The following is a 24,965-nucleotide window of genomic DNA, read 5'->3' as shown; positions in this document are numbered from 1 at the left end:
AGGGCCGGATATTAGGCCCAAAATGCATTGGGTAAACAAGATTGATGTCTGAATAAAACTTACGCATACTTTCATGATGCAGGATAAGGCTTGGATTAGCATTTCTGCACCATTTAGAATCCAGTGATGATGTAAGCGCCTCTCTTGTGAGAAAAAAAAAATAAAGAAATCATAAATTTGAGAATGAAAAAATAAAATGATGAAGTTGTTGGCGTTTGTGAAATGCATCGGAAATTAAGGCTGTGCATCCGACATGGATGGGGGGGGGGGGGGAATATGTCGCTCCCGTTCTGTGGAGTATTCATGGACATAGAAAAGGCATTAGCCTGCATTGGAGCTTCCTCCATGCCGTCGTGATTCAGATGGGACTGGGGCAGTTTTGTCTACTAGACCTTTTTGATTGTACGCGGCACAGTTGCCAGAACCAGTACTGGTAGCACATGGTCAGTGTAGGGCACCAGTCAGGGATGCCCGCTGTCCCTTTTGCTGTCAATGGATCCACAGGCATTCAGAAGGCAGGGGCCTGCCAGCTTCCTCTATACCAACGATATGGGGCTTTACCTGCACGAAGGCTGAGGGCGACACATTTACTCGCTGTATTTGGGGAGGTGTCTGGCCTCCCAGTGAACTGGCTTAAGACCAGTCTAGTCCTGATCAGTGAGGAGGGAACCACCAGGCGTGGGTGACATGAGTTGGGAGCAGACGGTGGTGCAGTATCGCAGGGTCTGGATCTATTGAACTCTCCCAGACCTCTTAGAGGGCAATATATGAACTAGTGTTTTTGAAAGACCTTGCCCCTCATGATGTAGGGCCGAATAGCCATGGCAGAGATGGTGCTGCCCCACCTCTAGTATTTTTTTTGCAGTACTGCTACTAGTGACTGCATGCTACGTTCAGAGAACTAGATTCCATTCTTCTTGATCTCACATGGAATATGGAACCGCAGCGAATCAGTTTGCCTTAACTGCCGCAGGCGACAGACATGGAGATGTTTGCCACGGGTTTATTATTTGGCAATGCACCTGCAGTGGTGTATGGGCTAGTTTCCAGCGAGGGAAACCCAGGGATAAGAAGGATGCCAGAGCACCCCAGTTTGCAGCAGCTATGGACCCTTATACTCAAACCAAGGCAGGCCACCCATATGTGTAGACCTAGCCCGACAGTATTCAGAACCGGTTGGATGAGGGTTCTCAGCATTAGGCAGATATAGCCCCCTAGTCTTCAGATCCCCCCCCTTGCAGGTACTAACTACAGTGTGAAGGAGGGACACCTGCTAGACTCAGAAGCTGTGGGTCAGTTTTGTGTGTGTTGGCCATTTGCTGATTTGTCTGCAGTGTGACATCTCAGCAGGTGTTTCTGCTGTAGGGTACCTGGTCCGCAGCAGTGCACAGAGTATGGGGCAGGCGCTAGTTGCTGCTTCTTCTCTGACACCTCCCAACTGGTCTCAAGGTTACACAACGCGCTGCTAGAGGACGCATTTCTCCCCTTGCGCAATATATATATATATATATACACACACATCTGAAGCTGATCTATATTCCACCAACCCCAACAGATTCCCTGTGCTGCCTGGTCACAAAGGTTATCCTCCACATGATCTGGAGGTGCCCTTGGTTGACCTTCAAGTGGACTGAAGTGTGCCTTTTGGAAAAAGCTACGACTCGTGCTCCGACTCAAGCCCAGATTTATCCTTTGTCGCTACCCTCGACCCACTAAACACAGAAGTCACCACTCAGTTGACTGACTTAGCTTTAGTGCTCGCCAAACATAATTACAATGCACTGGAAGCATGCAGAGGGTCCCAGATTAGAGGGCTGGAGAGTGGACGTATTGGAATAGGAGACATGGGAAGGGATTGCTTCGCGAGGCGCACCATGTAGGAGACCCATTGATTATGCATGGGTGTTGGGCACCATACTGGCTGACTTCCAGGGGGACCAGAGCACGGGGATGTTTCGGACCGTTACATGGGAGATCTAGCTGGTTTTTTGGGGTGACTTATGAGAAAATACCCGGGTTTCTAGTCTGTGTTACTGATCCCCCCCCCTCCCCTGCCACCAACAATAACCACCGGGGACGAGCAGTGGCCGCAAGGCAACATGGGAGGGCTGCCATACTACTATATTGTTTGAGATTCCTACAGGAGGGAGGGGGGGGGGGAGAGACTGCAAGATAGAGGGTTGTTCGCTGTTTTTGGGAAAGAGCCATGTGAGATTCCTACCTTTGGACCCATCTACGAACTGGCTACAAGGTAAATGATATTTGGAGTTATTTCCCTGGCATGTTGATTTTTACATTATTGCTCATCTCAAGTGACGGACCTTAATGTTAAATCCCATGTTGTGGATAGTCTAGGTTGTATCCTTGTTAATTTTACTACACAGGCAACTGTGGTGATATGTCTATACCAATAAAAACTATTTCGCAAAAAAAGGATTTGAAAATGCAATTTGGAAGTGCCTTTAAATGATGCACCATTAAAGCAAGTTTTCCTTAGTTGCTTTACCCATTAGAAAGCCGGCAACAAGAATAAACAAAAATGAAAACCTGCACCCTGACAAAGCATGCAACATTGACACTCTTATAGTAATAAAACCGTGGATGAAAAATGTATGGTTTTATTTGCAATTATAGAATAAGCCACAACCGTATATACATTTTTATTTCATGTTATAAACTGGATAAACTGTACAAAGTTTGAATGGCGTGAACTTAAAAAAGTTATATACAAATGTACATTTCAAGAATTCAGGACCTGACCAACAAAACCAGCAAGTAAATGTTGATATTAGATTTACTCAATCGTCTCCCTTATCGGCACCTTCATCATCCGATGGTTCAGGGGAGAGTGGACGAGACCTGTAGGGTAGAAGAAATTAGATTATCTACAGCTGAAAATCATCAATAACTAGCATTTTAATTGCTGCTACGCAAGATTAACTGCACAGCACTAACTGGCAACCAAGGAGATGGGCTGGTTTCGATGTAGGCCTTTTCCCATGAGGCAAGCATTTTACGTATGTCATCTACACAAAATACCACCTATACCAAAACGACAAAACTATTTTTAATACTACAGATTTAAGAAATGTATGCGCTCTACGATGGTATGTAGAATCTGTGTGCAGTAATTTACATAGATTTTATGGCGTTTATAAGCTTATAAAATATGCAACCTACATTATACTGGTTGCACTGTATTACCTTTGCTGGTTGCAGCACTTCCCTGTATTGCACCCACATCTGACCCTTATTTGCATCGCTACTCATTATCAAACCCGCTGCACCTTTATCCTGTGGTTCCGCTGCTTGGCAAGATGCACCAGGAAGTGCCGAAGTTTCCCTATCATCTCCAACTCACAACACAACTGCTTGGCAGTAGCTTTACAGCAGTAAAGAGCAATATAAAAACCAACAAACATGCAACAGGAGCAAATCTGCCACAGAGCAGGCAGTCTAATGATGTAGCTAAAGCCAAAGAACGCATGCCCCCCCCCCCCCCAAGGTGGGCCATGCAAGTTTGGCAGCAGTATTAGTATGGCCCGGTTAACTTTAAGACATCAAATAGCACATTACCAATAGTGCAGTTAGATAGAATTAGGCATGGATAGCTCAAGCAACTAAGTAGTTGTGTAATATTCCAGTTTTGCCGCCAAGTTGCATTAACGATCTACCATTGGTTTAAAAAAATCCTCACAATCAGCAATGGAAACTTACTTGCGTTGTGCCGTGGAGTCACCTTCTCCTGCTCCCTCATCGTCTGAAACAGTGTGGTTCTTTGATTTGCTCGAGCCACTACCGCCTGCTCCCTCATCATCCGATGACACGCGGTTCTTTTTCTTTGGTCTGCTGGCTTCTCCCACTTCACCTTCCTCATCATCATCATCGTCCGAGACCACACAGTTCTTTGATTTAGACGCCTGCCCAGATCCACTTCCTCCTGCACCTTCATCATCCAAAGGCAATTGTTTTTTCTTAGACTTGGGTGCCTTGCCAGCTCCGCTTCCCCCTGCACCTTCATCTGTGGTACTGCGCTTCTTCCTCTTGGATTTTTCAGTTTTGCCAGAGCCACTGCCTCCTGCACCATCATCTGATGGCTTACTCTTTTTCTTAGATTTGACCGCTTTGCTGGAGCCACTTGGTTCTGCACATTCATCATCAGAGTTCACATGTTTTTTTTTCTTGGATTTTGCCTTCCCAGACCCACTTTCACCTGCTTCATCATCTGAGGGTTGAAGGTTCTCCTTTTCCGGTCTGATCATGGGTGGGCCACCAAAAAAGTCACCAATTCCTTTCTGCCATGTGGGTATTGGTCGCACGCACACTGGATTACCGCCAGCATATTTGCTCTCAGCTGAAAGAATAAACGGTTATGTTAGAAACTCTCTGGGGCATCTTGTACTATTAAGTTCCATTGGTAATTTGTAAATCCAAGTAACTGCTTCTCAAAGTAAACCAAACATGTAGGCCTTTCTGTACCCTGCAGAAACGAGATAAGGATACTGGCAAACAGAAAGCTTAGGTTCATAAATATCAGAAAGCAAGGTGAGCAGGGGAGTAGACTAAAAGGTGCAAACCTATGAGGTCTGGAACAAAGTCTGATAAATGAGCATGACACCGCTACATTTTGAAAATTATTGCAATAAAAAGCATTTAACACAGACCCCAGGTGCGACAAATATTCTCATCTCACTGCCTTAGGATAGATTTGATGATGATTGGCCACCAAACTACACAATTGATAGGTCTCCAAAGACATTTGGGTGGGAAATAAAAGGTCAAATGCCACTCCTGCATACTCTGTTCCTCTACTTGCTCAAAAAATCATGCTCAGTTGCAACATATAAGGGGTCATAAACCCTGACTTACTTTCATTGCTACAAGAAATCGGTCAGGAAGAAATGTTTCTAGCAAGGAGAATGGGCATTGGAAGATACCTACAGAAATGTTTAAGGGGCCAAGTTAAACTTAATTACAACACAGCACACCAAATAATCCTGCCAATTTAAACTGGCTAAAATGGAAGGGGCTTGTAATCAGCGTCACAAAATTGCAGGCACAAAAGGTGGTTTTGAACCAATCTAAATAACCAGCAGACAGCAAAGGGTTAAGACTGCCTTATTAGAGCAACCAGTACGCGTTAGACTTAAAGGGATCTTTAACCCACCTCAGATAAAGTGGAGTATCAGATTTAGCTCAATACCATAAGCATGAGACAGCAAGCTGAAGGGATGCACAAACACAGGAAGTGGGGAGCCTGGTTTGTGGATTTTGCAGTCAAATTCAGCATCGTCCGCTGTACTCTACAGACATTTCCTCCAATCCTTATAGATCAGTTCTTAAGTCCAATTCGGAGAAAGAAATTAACTTTACAGAGCAGGGAGGGGCGACAAGTTATGGTAGTCTTTATAATGTGGACCTGAAGCTCAGGTGATGTGAACAAAGACTTCCATTGATTTAGCAGTGTAGTTGTGGAGTCCAGTCTTCAAAAGGTTATTGCGAAGAGCAAACCACACACTATTTGTTCTATTGATCAGCAAATATTAAGCATAAAACAGAGGCTTGGAATGAAAAAAGTGAGCCCTACAGACAGGGAATCAAAGTATGGACTACTTAGATGACTAGAAACTGAAAGAGCTGAAAACACTTGACAGGTCAATACTGCTGGACACCGCACCTCTGATGAGACTTCAGTGGCAGACGTCCGAATATCAGCAGTGGACGAGCCAAGTTATCACAACTGCATGCTTAAATTATTCAACAACCTGGACAGGAGCAGCTTGTAGACTGGCCATATTGAAAATTTTAAACAATGGTAATCTAACAAGCTGCATACCTGCAGATTTAATTCTTAAAAGTTTTATATAGCGCGGGCTGGACCCGGAGGTTATCAGAGCGCTTTACATGAAGAACGAACATTGTTCCACAGCATAGTTAGAAGTTATCCGAGTTGCAGGAGCGAAGGTGTGTGTTACGAGAGTAGCAAAAACTAGACACAAGAAAAAAAAAAAGCAGGCAAGGGAAGAGAGAATGGGGGGGGCGGGGGGGGGGGGGAAGAATTTTAAAAAAAACAAAAAAGGGGATAAAGGTGTAGAGTGGTATAAAGGTGTATTGCGTGGATGATGTATGGCCCCCCCCCCGGATGCTTTTGTTAGAAATGGAGGCATGAGATTCTTCGTTATAGTCGGCCGGTATTTGCATTCTACTGATCACACCGCTCCTTCGTTGTAGGGGGATGTTGCTGCCAGTTTGCCTGAACACGGGGATCCGCCATGTTGTGTGTAGGGGGTGGGAAGGGCGCAGATTCCAAACTGGAGTTGTAAATGGTCAAAGATTACTTTGTACATGCACTGGAGATTTAGGAAGCACGGTAGCACTATGGCCAGTGAAACTTCTTTCTGGGAGGTTTCTACATGTAGGTGTATTGACACTTTTGAACAAAAACAGCAAATCATTGCTACCCCACTTGAGGAGTTGCCATCTGTTCCTAGAAAACTGCCCCTCCAAGTATTAAGCAGGATACAGTCTCCATGTTGATCAGGCCTCAAATTCATGCATAATCACACCAGAGGACACCGTTGAATTAAGCTGAAGTGTTTTTTTGCTGACGACAACTCAAGCCCATTTTGCTAGGATATCTACATGGAATTTTTTTTTTATGTTGATTAGATGACTTCCACTGCCTGAGAGGTCTGAAGTAGAGTCGATCGGTAAGTCCAATTCATTCAACATGGCAACCAGTGTCATTTGCTGCGGATTTGCAATGTCAAGAGTTTAAGTCAGTTCATTGCGTAAAACTAATAGTTTACCTGTGTGTAGTTTTGCAGCTTGAAGATCTTTCTGGATTCACTATGCTGTGCATTATTCAGCGATCTGGTGGTTGGGTCCGGATTCGTAGTCTTTTTTTGTAGCCCAGGTGGGCGTAGACGTCCCACCATTTGGTGTACCTCTCGTGACGTCGGCGTTCTTCCTGCAGAAGTCCCACCTTTGGGGCGCCATCTTCGGGTTTTTCCCCCCCTTCCTTTCTCTTTTTAACCCTAGGCGTTTTAGTAATTTTCCCTTTTATATATCCTTTCAGTATTAACTTGTTATTTCAGTCTTTGTCCTTCCACCTTTTTCTACTGCCTCATCTTCCTGGCGGAGGTGGGTGGGTTCGCTAGTGAATCCAGAAAGATCTTCAAGCTGCAAAACTACACCGACAGGTAAGAAACTGTTTTGCAGCGTGAATCTTTCTGGATTCACTACGCTGTGCACAGATTTTGTAGCGGTTTCTTAGCTCTGTGGCGGCTGGATGGAAGATGAGCGTTGAATACATGTTGGAGCACCTTCTGTCCTACTTGTGCATCTGTATATCCACGCAGTAGTGCTTGGTGAACGTGTGCACCGAAGCCCATGTTGCCGCCAGGCATATGTCTTGAATGGGTGTATTTGCCAGAAAGGCAATTGTTGCTCCCTTCTTGAGTGGGCCCGTGGCCCCTCCGATAGTTCTTGCCCCGCCTGTTTGTGGCAGAATTGTATTGTTAGTGCAATCCATCGTGCGATGGTGCCTTTTGTCACTGGTGTACCCAGGAAGCTCGTTGTGAGGGACACAAAAAACTGCTTGGTTTTCCTGTGTTCTTTGGTTCTCTCGATGTAGTGCATCACCGCCCTTCTAGCGTCTAGAGTGTGCAGTGACCTTTCTGCGCTGGTTGCTGGGTTCTGAAAGAAACTTGGTATTTGAATGGTCTGATTTATATGGAATGCTGACACCACCTTTGGCATGAAGTGTGGGTCCGTTGTCATTACGACTGTCCTTGTATATCTGGATGTAGGGCTCTTGAAGCGTTAGCAGCTCGCTTACTCTGCGCAGTGAGGTTATTGCCACCAGAAAGGCGGTCTTCATTGTTAGCATTAGAAGGGAGGCCTTGTGAATGGGCTCAAAGGGCGCCTTCATAAGTTCCATAAGTAATATGTTGAGGCTCCAAGCCGGTACCAGTAGTTAGAGTACACTCCTTTGTTCCTCTCCTTGAAAGGTACTGGTACTACGGCCTCCTTTTGGAGCAGCTGTAGTGCCTCCTCTGCGAGTTGTGCTAGCTCCTGTCTGGAGTGTTCCCTTATTTTTCGTCTTCTGTTTGGAGGGCTCCTTTCCAACTCTATGCAGTATCCGTACTGAATGATGTTGAGTATCCATTTGTCTGTAGTTATTTTTTGCCATTCCCGAAGGAAAAGCCTCAGTCTTCCGCCTACTGGTGTTGCATGCTTGTAGGAGTTTGGTTTGTGTACCCCCTCCATTTTGTTCTTTTTGTGCTCCACCCTCGGAGGTATATTGTGGGTGAGCAATCTTCTCCGTGCGAAGTCACTTTGAGGTGGGTTGGTCTCCCCCCTCTTCTTCTTTGTCCTCGTCCGTTCCCCCTACCGTGAAAGGACTGGCCTCTAGGCTGGTACTGCCAGTTTTGTTTCTGCTGCCCCGGTTGGCCGTGGCTCTCGCCTTGCTGGAAACTTTGATGTGACGTTCCCCAGCTGGTTACCTCCCCTTCCGTAAGGTCTCCGAGTCGGGGTACCTCTTCGCATCCCCCTGAATTGCAGGGCCCCCATGGACCTTGCCGTCTCATTCTCTTTTTTGAGTTAAGTGAGCTTCTCATCCACCGGTGCCCCAAACAGTGTTGCTCCGTTGAAAGGGGTATTCAGTACATTATTCTGGACCTCGTTTGAATCCTGAAATTCCAGCCCTGCCTCCTTTCAGTTATTTCGATCGCCATCAGTCTGCTTGATGTCTCTGCCCCGTCCAATGCCGTCTTAAGGCATGAGTTAGCTATATTCTTCCCCTAGATGGGAAGCCCTTTGTTGGTATTGTTCGGGAAGATGTTGGATTAGGTCCGCCGTCCGCCATCTCGTCCCAATGTTGGTACTGGTGCCTGTTCAGTAGCGCATTAGAGTTCGCCATGCGCCAGTGCATTGCGGCGTTCCTCTATTTTCCTTCCAGTGGGGTCCATCCTTCTGCTCTCCTTGTCAGGAGTTGGCCCGAGGTCGCCGGGACATTGGCCCTTTTCCTGACCGTGGATGCAATAATGCAGTCAGCAGTGACAGATCCCTTGATATATGGAGGGTCCTGTGAGGAGAGTTTGAATTTCTTTTCTGTTCTGGGCGTGATGGATCGGCATGTTGCTGGGTCCTTGAACACCTCTTTCCCTTGGTTCATCACACTTTGGAGCATGGGGAGGAACTGGCTCCTAGTTTGGATGGGTAGCAGTGTTTCGAGTAGAAAATCTGCTTTCGGTTTCTCCTCCTCTAGTTTCACGCCAAAAGCTGCAGCCGTGCTTTTGACGACCATGTTGTACGTCCCAACAACATCTGGCGGTGAAGGCTTCGAAGGATGTCTCTACGGGCTCTTCAGCGTAGAGGTCCTGCCATTCCAGCTCTTGCGTCGTAGACGGTGCAGAGCCGTAGATAGACTGCTCCTTCTCCTCTCCCTCATAATAGAGATCTTCTTCCCCTTCTTCTGGAGCTTTCGACTGATCTTCGGCATCGAACTCTTCCTGCTCCTAGACTTCGACGAGAACAGTTGCCGGTTTCGTTGGGATTGTGAATCTCTTCATCGAACTCCTTCTTCCTCTGAAGGATGCTCTCCATCTCCGCCTCCTCTTTATCTTCTCCATTTCGGAGGCATGTCTGGCATCGAGCATTGGTCTTGACGGAGCTTGCATCGACGCGGCCTTGACTTTCGAAGTCCAACGCACCACCTCGTGGGCCTGTTTCGACAAACCTTGTTTTTTGGCGGTCTTCGGCACCTGGGAATCCTTCTCGAAGGATCCCAGGTGGGCCGATCGTCCTTGGATCCACTCGCGGTAGTCGAAATTTTCGGCGCCGGTGTTCCTTTCGAGGACTTAGTCTCTGTTTTTTTTTGAGTCAGTGTATGGTTTTCGGGGCCCTTTCGGGGGTTTTGTGCTCGACGTCTCTCCTACCTTATCAGACGTTTTCTGATCGGTCTCTGCGACCGTGAAGTCATCAAGTCCCTCGGCGATGTGGTCTTAGTCGGTGGAGAGGCCCAGGTCATACAGAGACGAGGCCTTAGCCTTCCATGTTGAAGTTGGCTCTCCTCTGCCTCTCTCTCACCCGCAGGGTCTTTGACGTGAAGGCGGAGCAGGTGTTGCAGTCCTTGCTCTCGTAGTCGATAGGCAGGCAACGGTTGCAGACCGGATGTTGGCCCTTCTGCGCGCATTTGTGGTGGCAGTTACGGCAGAATTTAAAAGCGATTTTGTCCATTCCTGCGCTCAGAGTTCCTGAGTGCGCATTCTCCGTTGGACGTCGAAGATTGAGGTTCTTCCTCTGTGGTCTTTGCTTTATTTTCCTTTGACGAAACTCGTGCTCTTTTTTCTTCGTTCAAACTCGAGCTTCTCGTTGACGATCCAGACCCTACAGCGGAAAAAAGAATCTGAAGATGGCGCCCCAAAGGTGGGACTTCCGCAGGAAGCACGCCGTCGTCACGAGAGGTGCACCAAATGGTGGGACGTAGACGCCCACCTCGGCTACAAAAAACAAAAACAAAAATAACAAAAGAAAGACTACGAATCCAGACCCAACCACCAGATCGCGGAATAATGCACAGCCTAGTGAATCCAGAAAGGTTCACGCTGCAAAACACCTTTCAGGAGTTTTGAAAAAAGCCATTCCCGGTTGGTTGAGGCTGTGGTGAGACATTTCTGAAGGACCAAGCATAAGGTGGCTAATAGGATAGAATGGGGCGATTCAAGTAACTTACCGCAGCAACTTCCCAGACTATAGAAAGGAAGAGGTGGCTTGGTTCCAATCACCGGGGCCTCCCCACAGCGCTCTTGATTAGTAGGTGGATGATGCTGAGCGGACGGGGAAGAAATGTCGGACATCACCCCTATGACGTTAGACCGTAATCTCCAACGATTCCTATATTCCCCAGCCCGTTTCCAAGGTGTGGTGAGGTTGCAGGGGTCTTGACCACATCAGAGGCTTCTATTATTGCAGTGCTTGCTGACTTCTATACTAACCTCTATACGGCTGCGGAGGGCGGTCTGGGATTGAACTCCTACTTGGATGTGATCCTTCCTCCAGCACTTAGACCCTCTAAAGAGGAGGGTCATTGATGAGCTGCTCGGTGTAGCAGAGGTGTATGTGGTGATGGACCATTTGGCTCACAACAAGATGCCCGGGACTGATGGTCTCCCTGTAAAATGTTAAATCACTAGGCGCATCTAGCGCCGAAACTGCTAAAAGGTTTGAGGCCAAGACTGCGGGTTTTTACCCCGCATGAGGCACCGAGAGTTTTGCCCAAGCTGGATCGTGACCAATTGGACATACCATCCTATATCATCACTCAATATGGACTGCAAGGTGGTGGCAAACACCGGCCAATCTGTTCACTCAAGTGGTGGGAGCACTTGTACATTCAGGTTTATCCGGGGAAGGAACACATTCCATAATATAAGGAGCCGGATTTCGATCATGGAATGCACTCGGACAGTCATCCCACTGGTTATGATGTGATAACACATCAAGAAAGAGTTTGATACAGTAGTATGGCCAATCCTGGGCGTGGTGCTCAAGCACATGGGATTTGGCCCAATGATCAGACTTTGGATATAGCTCCTGCATGTGGAGGGTCCATAATCACAATTCCATATCAGCCAGGGTCAATCAGGAGTTTGTATAGCGCAGCTACTCAAGGCACTAAGAAGGGAGGGGAGAAGGGGAGTTGTCCCAGGCTGAGGGGGATGGTCCCAAGATGACTACTTGGGTGTCGTCAGAGTTGAGCTGGAGCCCTTTTCGATGACCTGAGCTGGAAAGGGGAGGAGGCAGGTGTCTGAAGTTCCTGAGGAATGCAGACAACTTCTTCAGCAGGTGATTGAATTTGGCGTGTTTCCATGAGTTGGGGAAGATAGCGGTTTTGATGAAGCAGTTAAGTTGGGGGAGGCGGCTGCTCTATGGAAGATGTGGTACAGGCAGGGAGCCAATAGGGCTCAAGAGTGGATGCTAGAGTGTGTAGTGTGGTGAGTGGAGCACAACCTGTTGGGGTGAGCATGGTCTTGGGTGTCTAAGCAGTTGCAGATCTGCCGGATCCGGTGGTGGAAGACTGCAGAGTATGTTGCAGAGGTCTTGGAAGGGTGGGACGTCTGGTCTTTGTTGAGCCTGGTAAACTCATTGATGATGGCAGATTTCTTGGGGTCATGTGCACTGGCAAAGATTCAGCCTTGGACTGACATTTTCTTCTTGGTTTTGAGGAGAAGGTTGTGTGCGCGGACGGCAGATTTGAAGGTTGTGTGGGTTTCTGGGGTATTGTTCCTCCATCTTTTCAAGACGTCTGGTAGTAATGGGTGGGAGTGAACCAGCTGGCTTTCTTGGAGTGTTGCTTACATGGTGTCTTCTTTAAGGGTGCCAGAGGGGTACAAGACAAGGGTGCCCGCTCTCTTCCTTAATATTTCCATTGGTCCTTGAACCCCATGCAGTCCTTAGGACACTGGCTCTGAATGGAGAGTACCCAGTGAAGCAACTGGGACAGTCTCCTCGTATGCGGAAAATACTTCCCTTTAACTTTGTGATGTGGGACGATGCTTGGCGTGCTGGCCATACTCAGATCTCAGGAAGATCTTTGGCCTCAAGCTTAAAGCCAAAATAGGTTTGTTTCCGCTCCGACCGGGGGGGGGGGGGGGAGAGGCAGGGACTGATTGACAGTTATGGAGCGGAACTGCAATACGATCAAATACATGCAAGTGAATTTTTACATTAAGCTCGTGAACTTGTGCAGGGTAACTACTGTGGATGCAAGCACCATTTTGCAGTTGGTGCAGTTTTGGTAGGCCCCCCCTTAGTCGCAGATAGTGATAACCAAGATGTTGGTACTACCCAAACTTGTGTATTACTTTGGGGCACTACCGATTAATCAGGTTCACACTAAGCGACCTAGAGGGAGTACCGACAGACTTGGGGTCATGGCCGGTGGAGGAAGGCACTGCAATACCAGTTACATCAGTTGGATCAAGGTGGCAGAGGGTTCCCCAAATACAAGCTCTATTATGCTTGGCTAGGAAGGCATTGCTGATGCGAATATGTACACAAGGGAATGCCTTCGGTGCCCTACTCGGATGGTGCAGCTCTGGGCACATTTAAGAAAGCTGTCAAGGAAGCACAATGGACTCCCCACAGCAGGTGGGGGGGGGGGGGGCATTAGAGGCAGTTTCTGGCGTACAAAGCATTGAGGTGGTGGTGGTAAGGACTATGTGGGGGCAGGATCGAACAGAACCCTGCTCTACTGAGTTTTAGGGGCTATTGACAAGGGGTGACTAGCAATCACTCCTCTGTATAATGCACTTCTGGCCACCTGCCTTGCTGAATGCCTGGGCCTCCAGGGTAAAAGAATAGAAATGGTGGGACGAGAATACTTACCCGAGTTGTAAACACAGGGCACAATATAAATCCTGTGGAGAGGACACTAGCTGCTGCAGGCAGGAGCCTTACCCCTAGTTTGATTGGGTAGGTTACCCCAATTACAAATCGTGACGTGGGTTAGTTCTGTCAAAATCAATACAGGGGGTGTGGGGGAGAAGAATACAAGCTCCACTAATACACTTCACAATATGTCACCATAGGTTGGATAATTTCAAGTGCCATGACCCTGCAGTTGAGTCATTTACATTAATAAAAAAAATTAGGTAGCTGGTCTAGACAGTTGGAGCCACTGTCTCAAGGTATCAGCAGAGGAAGTGACACTCGCTGCATCTAGATAACTAAAACAGTAACAAGCACAATATGCAACAAAAGGGCGTCTAAACAGAAATGAACCGGAAGCAGTGTCACAGACCAAAACTACTCAAGCACAATAGCTAGAGGAAAGTGACAATGCTGCGACCCATTTGCCAAAAGCAACAGCTAGAGCCATTGCTCAAGTACCTTAAAATGTTCCTCCCTACTACACATATCCAGCCAAAGTATACTGGAGACACGAGACAACTGGTGCCCAGTGTAGGAAGGTGGATATCTGACTATGGTTACCCCCAACTTTTTTGCCTAGTGTCTAGCTGGTTTTTCGACTTAGTTGGCCTGAGATCCTGCCATTCAGGGTCTCAGGCTGTCTGCTCTCTCTTTAAAATGTACTCCATGTACCCTAGGTACATTCCCAATTGGTAAGGATCACCTTATTGGACCCTGTACAGTGTACCCTAGGTACCCAGGGCATAGATGTACCCTAGGCCTCCCAAGGGCTGCAGCATGTATTATGCCACCCCTGGTCTGGCCTTCCAATCAGACACAACTGGCTGATGACTCAGCTGGGGCAAGGTCGTGTAATCACCCCTTGCTTAGATATAGTATACCCATATCTACCCTTAAAATAGACACATGTGTACCCATCAGCCACTCCTATGGCAGGCCTTAACAATCCTGGAGGCAGAGTGCTTGGTAACATGTGAGATGGTGCTCTAGCATGAGCTGAGCCTGTCTGCAGCTTTCGGAACCATGTCCTTATAGCTGTTCTATGATATAGCCTACCATATACTCTTAAAGAACCTTATAATCTTAAACGGTTATGGTAACTATGGTTTGGCTTTATCAAAACATGTCGTGTAAGGTGTCTAACACTGTGGAATAATACCCCCATACCATTTCTGGTGATGAGGATATTATTCCCCCCCTTCTAGAGGGAGAGACATGTTAAAACCCTACTTTGCTGTTTAACTCTAACCAAAGCCTCAGCATCACAAAATGGATGCTGCTGCCACAGACACAAGTCTGACCTCCTGCTGCTGGGAGTGATGACGGCAAGTGAGGCTTGGACAGTAGGTTTCCTGCTTGGGGAGGTGCTAGCACCTCCCCAGACAGACTTTAGTGTATTGAGGCAGGGAGGGCTGAAAGGAATGAGACACTGCCTGGGGCACACAAGGTGTCCCATGCATAGTCCAGTTCAAACCAGTGCTGGGGCACTCCAGCCCCAGTCCTGGCGCGAAACTGGACAAAGGGAAGGGGGTGTAACCACCCCCTCCCAGGTCCCACCCATAAGGCGTGACCTAGCAGGTAACCCAGCCCCCAGATTAGTATAAGAGTGGTAGCTGGGCCCCAGGAGATTAGATTATCCTGAACCTGCAACTTGAACAGAAACTCTGGACCTTCGACGAAAGAAGAAGACTGAAAAATCTCCCTTGTGGCCAAGGAGTGGCTACCCTGTGCAAACAGGCACAATCAAGAGACTACCCTTTGCTTTGCTGAAGTTCTACGAGGGACCGACTGCAGAGCCCGACCAGAGCCTTGACTTCCAGACTTCTCAGACCATGATCCACAGCCGAGCTGAGATCCGTGGAGGCGACGAGAGACGTGGGACCGGCTACCTGGGGAAAAGTGGCTAGTATCTTCAAGCGCAGCTTCTGAGGCACCCTCGAAGTTGTGCACCGGGGATTGAGAAGCCCCAACCCCAATCTGCACCAAAGATCAGCCCCCACACTCCACGAGTCCTGCGTGGGGCCCTTCTGCATTTTCCTGCTTGCCGCGTCTGTCCGGTTGCTTGCCCGTTGGCTAGTGGCCTTTGTGACGACGCATCCAGAAATCTTCACCGCTGGTTTGGCTCCTCCAGACTGGCTCCCGCTTCCTTGCAAAAGAGAAGCACCCCAGACCTCCCTGGTCTGCACCAGAAGCAAGTCGTCCGTTCTTCGTGGGTTCCGCTTGCCAAGGCTTGGTGAGTCCTAGTCCAACTTCGACGCCGCCGACAGCAAGAGCCTTCGTGGGACAGCTCGCCTCCTGGTCGTCCGACGTTCCCTGGTCCTCGTGGCTGCAGCGACAAGCTTCACCTTCACCTGCAATCTTCACGACATCGCCTGGTTCCTTCCTGGTTCCACGTGGTCACTGGCTAGTGACCTTGACTCTGTCCCTTCTGCTTGCAGGTCTCCTCTCTTCTTGATCCCAGCCTTGGGATCCACCGGACACTCTTCACTGACTGCCTGTCAGCAACTTTCCTTCAGGCATCCATAGAAGTCCACGACGAAACCCGACGCAAGTTTACACCTATGCACCCGCAGCCTGTGGGCTAGGTAACTTGGGTACTTCGGTGCTCACAAGGGTAGTGACTATCCTAGGGTCTAGTTTCAGAGTCTCGACTCTCTAGCTGCTTCAGAAGTGTCCTTAAACTGTTAATTGCTAACAACTACTATTTCTATCGACTTTTACGCATTACGCGTGAGTGTTTCCACTCTGCACCTGAATCCCGTGGGCCTCCCACTTCCTAACTGTTGCTAGTGTAGTGTAGCCCCAGCGATTCCCTAGGCCTATCCTATTTCCGTGACAGTGGTCCTTAAACCACTTACTTAGTATATGGTTTGCGTGGCCCCTAGGGCCTAACTGTATTACTTAATGTATGCTTAAATAAGACTGTTGTACTTACCTCTAATCTCATAAAGAGTGCTGAGGGTTTGATTAGAATAAATACACTTTAATATATATATATATATATATATATATATATATATATCTGTTGTGGTGTCCTTTCATTTGGTATTCAAGGGATTATATATGGTATCACAGCTGGCTTCACATGCCATTCAGAGTTTAGCCTAAGACTGCTCTTGTCCATGCTACCACTAGGATAGCTGGTCTATAGGGTTGACTTTACAACCAATCACCATAAGGGTATTTGGACTGATATAAGGTGTACACTAGAACTAGTGACATCATACATCAGGCAAACTTCTCACACCCAGTGTCAAAAACAGAAGGAGCAATACTGGTTTCTTGACACTTCAAATATTGTATTAAGCAACCAGACATGGGAACAGGCCTTACCCTGGCAGCAAGTCAAGCTAACAAACCAGTTGTGAGTTATAAAGCTCCTGGAATGTGCAAAATGGTCAGCAGCAATAGATTACATTGTCCTATAGAGAAACAAAATAGCTCCACACGGAATAGGCCTGGTATCTCCCCTTCATTTATCAAATGACACATATAGGCATGGCAGCACAAAGAACATGCATGGACTAGGTGAAGTTCGCCGACTAACTGACAGCTGCTCTAAACTCTTATCACTGAACAAAATGCATGACTTAAATCCTTCTTAAAGTATAAAGTACTGCCCAGCACCAAGGACAAAAACAGGAGTGGGTGGAAAAAAAAACCTCAGCAAACCCAGGAGCCTCCAACACAGACGATCAAGCTGTAGCCCATAATATTATGTTAAACTAAGTGAGCTGTGCTGACGGTCAAGACTAAGGACGGGAATGTTGCATTCACATTACACTAACTGAAGGAAGGCGGCTCACCAGTAACATTATCTAGGAAAAGAGGGGCCCATTCTAGACCAAAGGAGTAGGGCACTATAAAGTGAATCAAAAGGGATATCCTTTGGAACAAATAATGAGCTTGCAGTAAGATCTAATATAGTGAGTAATCTTACCATGCATATCCTAGTTCAAACCCAGTTGTTTCATTCATTCATCTCAAACGAAGGAGGATTGTATTGCGTGCCAACAGGAACACAAAGAAACACAGTTCTAAACTAATAAAAATCTGGTTTGATTGATACATTTATTAATTCTACACAATACATTAAAAACGCAAAATTTGTTTAGTACAGACAGTAAATAGACACGAATCAATAATAAATCACAATAAAAATGAGCAACTTAAGTTCATCGCAATCAATTAAAAACAAACAATTTAAAAAAACAAAAAAAAAAAACAAAGGAGAGTCACTAGCTAAGACAAACACTAGGTCATCAAAAGTATAACACATCTGTCAAAACCCTATGTGGGACGTAGAACCTGGTACTTTTGTGCTTAGTACTTGTTGACTGTCGTCCCGGTGAACAGATTAGTGTAACAAGGTAAGTGTCGACGCGTTTCGATGGCTTGATTATATTTCCATCTTGCTCAAGACCAAATTCATGACTCTCATTTCATGTATTAAAGAGCACCTGAGAATTTAGCACAATAAAAAGTCTGTACCTTTTTAAAAATATAGGCGGGCTACCATCGATGTAATTAGTCAGTGGTTTACACTAACTGTTTGGAAGAATCTTGACAGTGGTCTGCAAGGTCCTAGGAATATTCTTCCATAACATTGAACTACTTTTTCCAGTTAATACTTTTTCCAAAAAATGCAGTGTTCTGGTTACTTAAAACTCATTTTTCGTTGTCCAATCTGCTTGTAAGGACTGTAATAATATGTATTGGCCAACCTTGGAAAAGGGTGTGCGCGATTTAGAAGCTATTCTTTGTCCTCTTATCATGGATTTTGTGTAGCTTCTTAATAGAGTTGTCGATATATTTGGTCCCTCTTATAATTAGGGTTTGGTAGAAAACCGTCCCTGGTAGAAATGGCGCGGTACGGATGATAAGCTAAATTCTCGGGTGCTCTTTAATACATGAAATGAGAGTCATGAATTTGGTCTTGAGAAAGATGGAAATATAATCAAGCCATCGAAACGCGTCGACGCTTACCTTGTTACACTAATCTGTTCACCGGACGACAGTCAATGAGTACTAAGCACAAAAGTACCAGGTTCTACGTCCCACATAGGGTTTTGACAGATGTGTTATACTTTTGATGACATATTGTGTTTGTCTTAGCTAGTGACTCATTTGTTCGTTTTTTTTTTTAAATTGTTTGTTTTTAATTGATTGCGATGAACTTAAGTTGCTCATTTTTATTGATTTGTGTCTATTTACTGTCTGTACTAAACTAATTTTGCGTTTTTAATGTATTGTGTAGAATTAATAAATGTATCAAACCAGATTTTTATTAGTTTATAACTGTGTTGCTTTGTGTTCCCGTTGGCACGCAATACAATCCTCCTTAGTTTGAGATGAATGAATGAAACAACTGGGTTTGAACTAGGATATGCATGGTAAGATTACTCACTATATTAGATCTTACTGCAAGCTCATTATTTGTGCCAAAGGATATCCCTTTTGATCGGCTTACCAGTAACGTCTGTGGCACCAATTAAGTATGTTAAAGTTATATGCTGCTACATTTACTTAACCATAGCAAGCCGAAGAGAACACTTTCATTCAACTTTATATTCTGGTGCCGTTAATGCAATTTTATTCCCCAGGGCCTTAACATTTCAATTTAACAGTTTGTGGCGAACTTACCCTTCTTTGAGGTCGGAGAGGTCGACGAGTTGCCGGGAGAACCGCTGCTAGCACCCAGCGACTTCCGTGGAGCTCGAGCAGCAACAGCTGAGTAAAGAGCACACAAGTTAATCACCCAGCTACGGCGTACAAGAGTATATTGGAGCGCAAGCTTAATTCTATGGAATAGAAGAGTTGCAATAAATGAGAAGCATTTTAAAAATCAGTAGTATTACTCAATACCATTCGCCGAGATGGGCTGTGTAAAAAGTACTTAATACTCAGAGGATGTACAAACGAGGTGAATGAGCGATCATCAGGGAGGCGGGATGGCGCTCAAGGCCTGTGTGGAATTGGCGGGCAGAGGTCCCGCCAAACAGAGTTCTGCCCGCCCTTTAAAAGGACGTGCAGAGGGCGGGAGCAAAGGGAGGCAGCTTTACATATTTCATTAAAAACGCCCAGCCATTGAGAACCAAGCCCACGAAACAACCACCACAAGAGTTGAGAAAGCTTGGGCTAAAGGAAAGTAAACTACGGTTGCAAGACATATTGACCCATGATATACTACTATTCCAAAGTCATAATTCCTGCTTAGAAAAGGCTCGTTTTCCGGAAAAAGTGACAGTTTACACAATTGTGACGTGTAATGCAAGTAAAAAACAATGAAAATGCTCTCCTTATTTACGGATGGAGTAATCAAATATAGAAGTTATTGCAATTCCCTTGGCCTCGATGCCACTGCTGCACCATTGGCCTTGCGTGCGTTACGGCAGAGAAGCAAGCTAGCAGCCCCTCCTGTCCAATTTGTAGAGGGACTCTTGTATGTCAGACGCTAACGCCAGGTGATAAATTCGGTGTCGGGGTGTACAGTCGGACCCACTGCAGCATAGTTTGTCGAATTACAGTAGCCACAGTTGTCTACCACGGCAGAAAATAAAAACCCACCTCTACAGCCTTTCTGGGATAGCGGCAGAGGTGTTAGCAACTGTGTATAACTGGCGAGGAGCCGGATATGGGTCGGGCTGGGAAAGAACTACGCTTGATCACCAAAATAAAAGTAATCTGGAATTAGACAGCAAAACACACACCCCTTGATACATGAACTTGAGCTTACTGCAAGCACAGTTTGCTTTATTATTAGTGAAATCAACAGTAAAACCCGCCCCAAAGATCATGAAACAAACCCACAAAAAGTTTCAGACCAGCCCATCGGGCGCTGCCTTAGTACCATATAAGCTAGTCCGATCTCGTCATACACCATGATACCCGGTTACATTATAGTACCCCATCTCCCCATATCATTTACCTCGGTCGGCAAAAATGCTAATCGGCGACAGAACCTACTCTGCACGGAAAAGACTTCCCAGGTATATGTTATAACCTTACTGAATTTTCTACCTACTTTTTGGGGGGGTGGGAGGCAGGCAAAGTACCACTCACACCTTAGGTAAGATACATGTTATATGTATCGAGAAAGATACAATAACACCCGCTAAGCGTCACACTTTTTATAAAACCTATAATCTCACCACCACAAGTTAACTTAGCAATACTCCGCCATCCGAGAGGGGAGAATGTTCCAGAGCTCTCCTAAAAGTAACAAAGGAGCTTACCTTTGCGGTAGCTACCGGTATTACTGACACTATCCGCCTTAGTTCGCACCATGTTGTCAGGAACACTGCGCCGACACTCAAATGACAGACACAACAATCTCCGTAGAACTTGAGCGCGAAATGCGACAGACTTCCCGCCCGCCGATGATTTTAACAGCCCACTGCTGTGCTTCCTCATTGGTTTACTACGGAGTGACGTTTATGTCTCAACCAATAAAAGCTATTTCCCGTGTCGTTGTACGAGAGCGCCTCCTCCCTCCTTCAAGAGCGAATGTATCATGCTAAATTTTGAAGGAGGACATATCTGGTTGGCACGCACAGACCGTCTCCGATTCTAAGGAATACATCTGTCACAAAAAGCCATGAAACCACGTTTCATTCCAATGATAACGGCAACGATTGTAGCTAAATATTTTTAAAAAAACATGTACGAACTCAGTTCAACATTTAGACAACTTAGTATTCGTAAAAAACGCAAAACAAAACGCACACAACAAGTCTCGGTGAAAAAATCATCAAATTATCAGCGTGCGCTTTTACTCGCCTACTCCTGTTGGAAAGAAATTGGACCTATTCCAATATGGCGACGAGCGTTCCAAAGGGTAAACATAACTCCTGTGTGTTTAATTTCTTTATGGTAACTAGAAAAACTGACTGAGATCAGTTTGCATATTAAAGGCCGTCAAAAGGTTCAATATACTACACCCAATTAGAGGTATTGGTTTTACTAGTTAGGAAAGTGGAGTAAGTTCCTCTTAGAATTCCCTCTGCATTTCTCAACTTGAAAGGAAGAGAGGGGGGGGGGGGGTAGTTTGTCATTTGGAATACTACGTGACAGCCCCAGAACAATACTATCAGCCAAAAATGAAGCCTTATGATCCTTTACTGCTCACCTCTACCCCCACCACGCCCTTTTTTGTTTGGGGTACTTTATTCTTTATCCACGTAGGTATCCACGCCAAATTTGGATTCTTTTTTACTCTGACATCCTTGGGCTTCTAAAAGTACCCAGGGTTTGTCGATTGGTAAAAAAAAAAGTGCTCCAGATAACCTGCAGTTAAAATGCAAACACTGTTTATTTTTTAAAGTGTTCCAGATAAAAGTATTTGTTTTTTCACCCCTACAAATTGCATCAACGAACGGTTTGATGTGCTAGTCATCATTTATTTTTTCAACTTTTCAGGAACATGTCGAGCTGAATCAAATAACCTATTTTTTCCATACCGTTGGTACTTCTCAAATAGGTTAGTAATTTTCCTTTTTTTGGTGTGTTTTCAACCTACTTCCAGTTCGTGGTCGAATATAAGGTGTTTATATGTGTAATTGTGTTGTTTAAAGACCATCGGTTTAAATACACTTTTCTTTGACTGACGGACAGTTTTCGGTCGAAACTAGTGTGAAACCCATGGGTGATCCAGGAAAGCTATAGATGTCTGAAAAATAGACAACATTCTGAATTCAGCATATGTGTAGATCCCTCAAGGATTTCCCAAAGAAATTAACTGTTGAAATAAAGAAATATTGTGAACGAGTAGGAAAAAACACACAATTTGTGAGAACGTTTTAATCTGTTACTTTTTGTCACAATGCCCGATTTACAATAGCAATATACCATTACATCTGCAAGACCTTTCAGGAAGTGGGGATATATAGGGTTAGTAGGTTCTCCAAGCACCCTAGGTACCCAGAGCAACAACTGAGCTGCACAGTAAAATGGTTTTTCGTTATGAACTGAGTATAGACCAATTCATATGGTGATATATGTAATGAAAAATGGGTATCAAGGAAACCTATTTATTTCTGAAATCTCTTTTGCATGCTTCTATGATTTTTAAGTATAAATGAAAAGCTGAGCTGGCAACACTTTAGATTAATAAAATTAAGTTATTGCTTGGCCTCCTCACTTCAACCCCTCACTGTAAAATTTGGTTGGAGTTTGCTTTAATCGAATTAATGTTAAAACATATAGAAGCAGTTATAAACTATGTATGCGACTGCATTAATGCTAAGGAAGATTCTCTGTAACATCCATCAAATATGTAACGTGATGCACCTGTCATGCACCTCCAATTAAAGTCTGTGCATTGCAGGTATCAGTAACGCTATAATTCAGAATAATCTACCTTTCTTACTGAAGCATTCAAGAATGCCACAGTTGACACGGAAAGGTATTTTTAAGCAGACCCTGAAGGTCATCTCAAGGCAAATAGATTTAGCCCGCCTACAGGCTTACAAGCACTCAGATTCTACCTCTCTTACTTCATTGGGTATATCTCAGAAGTATTTGTCTTGCAGTTTAAATCAAGTTTGTAAACATAAGTACTTGCGCTTTCGCCTTCTTTTTATACTGATTCCTCAGTTTGAAGGCCTGTGGAACAAGAAGTGTCACCCACTTAGATATCGTTGTGTTGTGATTGACATGCTTCTGTCCCTGCGAGGACACCGTTACTGCATTGCGCCTATGTGTCCCTGCGCGGACACCGTTCTGTCTGATCTGTCACCAGCTGCCAACCGTCCTAGTTTGACAGTTGACAGCTGATGACCTTGCAGCAGCCGCGTCAGTTACGCTCCAAGTTTCTGTCGGAGCCTGTGTTGGCAAAACTTAATAAAGAACTCTAACCCATATCTTTCTACAGCCCCTGGGAGTTCTTTACAAAGTGGCGACGCGCCCCAACACAAGAACCCACCGATTAAAGCTGCATTATGGAAAAGAAGACGACAATCATCATTACAAAAGATTAAAAATGGCAAAGTAAAGCATAAAAAAAATAATAGTGAACAGAAGGAAGAATTTTGAAGAAGGAAATAATATTTGAAGTAAAGAAAAAGAATCCTAGTTTTACTCATACAGACGTCGGCAAGGTCAGTCAGTGAAGCAGTGCTGTGTGCGTGAAATTAAATATATGAAAAAAATTGAGAAAGAAAAGAGCGAAAAAGGATTCTCAGCCCCCACACGGTCCTCCCTGTGCCGCTGTCCCGCTGCCATTGCGCTGGTCTGACTGTTCCTGCTTGTTTTCTGTGCCTGCCTGACTCCGTCATTTTTCTTAACCTGTTGCCTTTGTCCTAACCTTTATTCCTTTATTTTCCCACATTGCCATTACTGTTGAGTACTTTTGTGCCCTTTTGTGACACCCCTGCCCCCGTTTGCCTTCTGTCTCACCGCCTCTTCCCGCCGCTGCGTCCCTGCGGCCCCGCCCCGCTGATTTCCCATTCGCTGCCCCACTCCTGCCTCCCAGCTGCTCCTCTGCGCCCGTCCGCGCCTGGACCACGCCCAGCGCCAGAACCCCTGGCCCATGCCAAATCCAGGAAACCCGACTGAGATACGACACCACCACCCTCAACGCACTCTACACCGGACGAGCACCTGCCTGCTACCGAGCTACCCCGAAGCGCACCCACGGACCCTTCACCTGCCCAGCCTGCAAACTCACCTGCCTCCGTACCTGCACCCGGCCCCCCGGACCAAGCCACAACAACAACCACCTCAAGTGCATCCTACTCAACACCCGCTCCATCCACAAGCACGCCGTCGAGCTCTGGGACCTCCTCGATACAACGGCACCGGACGTTGCCTTCCTCACCGAAACATGGATGAACGCCTCCTCAGCCCCCGACATCGCCGTAGCATTTCCGGACGGCTACAAGATCACCCGCAAGGACCGCGTCAACCAAACCGGAGGAGGAATCGCCATCATCTACAGGAACACTATCAGCGTCACAACCATCACCGAAGACACCCTCACCACCGCCGAACACCTACATTTCCAGATCCACACCGACCCCAAGACCACCCTCAGAAGAACCCTCATCTACAGACCCCCGGGCCCGCGCACACAATTCAGTGAAACCATCGCCGACTTCATCAGCCCACATGCCCTCGCCTCATCAGAATACACCCTCCTAGGGGACCTGAACTTCCACCTGGAGAACAAGAACGACAACAACACCACCACCCTGCTCGACAACCTCGCCAACCTCGGACTCAAGCAACTGTTGAACACCCCCAGCCACTACGCTGGCCACACGCTCGACCCCATCTTCTCCGCCAGCAACCACGTCACCTTCAGCCACTCCACCGGACTACACTGGACCGACCACAGCTGCATCCATTTCACCTTCACTAAGACTACATCCCACCACCGCCCGCAACAGATCCCCCGCAGATGCTGGAGCAAAGTCACCAGCGACTAGCTAACTACATCACTGAGCCAGAACCCACCAACCGACACCTCTGACACCAACAAAGCAAACCCACAATCTCGCACAGTGGATCAACAACTGCGCCGACGCCCT

The 24,965-nt window shown here is 46.3% G+C and overlaps 1 protein-coding gene across 1 annotated transcript; it reads right to left on the bottom strand.

Moving 5' to 3' along the window:
• Positions 1-2,602: 2,602 nt before the first annotated feature.
• PCLAF (PCNA clamp associated factor) lies at positions 2,603-20,835 on the bottom strand. The gene is made up of 4 exons (XM_085643988.1): positions 20,673-20,835; positions 19,081-19,167; positions 3,718-4,354; positions 2,603-2,859 (listed from the first exon to the last, which is right to left on the bottom strand). Exons 1-4 carry the CDS (start codon positions 20,722-20,724, stop codon positions 2,799-2,801), a joined length of 837 nt encoding a protein of 278 aa, XP_085500114.1. The 5' UTR covers positions 20,725-20,835; the 3' UTR covers positions 2,603-2,798.
• Positions 20,836-24,965: the final 4,130 nt, after the last annotated feature.

The sequence above is a fragment of the Triturus cristatus genome, chromosome 3_1, assembly GCF_964204655.1.
Source record: "Triturus cristatus chromosome 3_1, aTriCri1.1, whole genome shotgun sequence".
Taxonomy (NCBI): domain Eukaryota; kingdom Metazoa; phylum Chordata; class Amphibia; order Caudata; family Salamandridae; genus Triturus; species Triturus cristatus.
Note: the sequence above shows the minus strand (reverse complement) of the source record. Positions and strands in the feature narration are given on the sequence as shown.

Bases quoted from the DNA above. Each gene is read 5' to 3' on its own strand.
- PCLAF (XM_085643988.1), bottom strand. From the start codon at position 20,724: ATGGTGCGAACTAAGGCGGATAGTGTCAGTAATACCGGTAGCTACCGC. The intron at 19,168-20,672 runs GTAAGCTCCTTT...CTCTTTACTCAG, and splicing joins TACCGGTAGCTACCGCAAAG to CTGTTGCTGCTCGAGCTCCA. The intron at 4,355-19,080 runs GTAAGTTCGCCA...TTATTCTTTCAG, and splicing joins CTCTCCGACCTCAAAGAAGG to CTGAGAGCAAATATGCTGGC.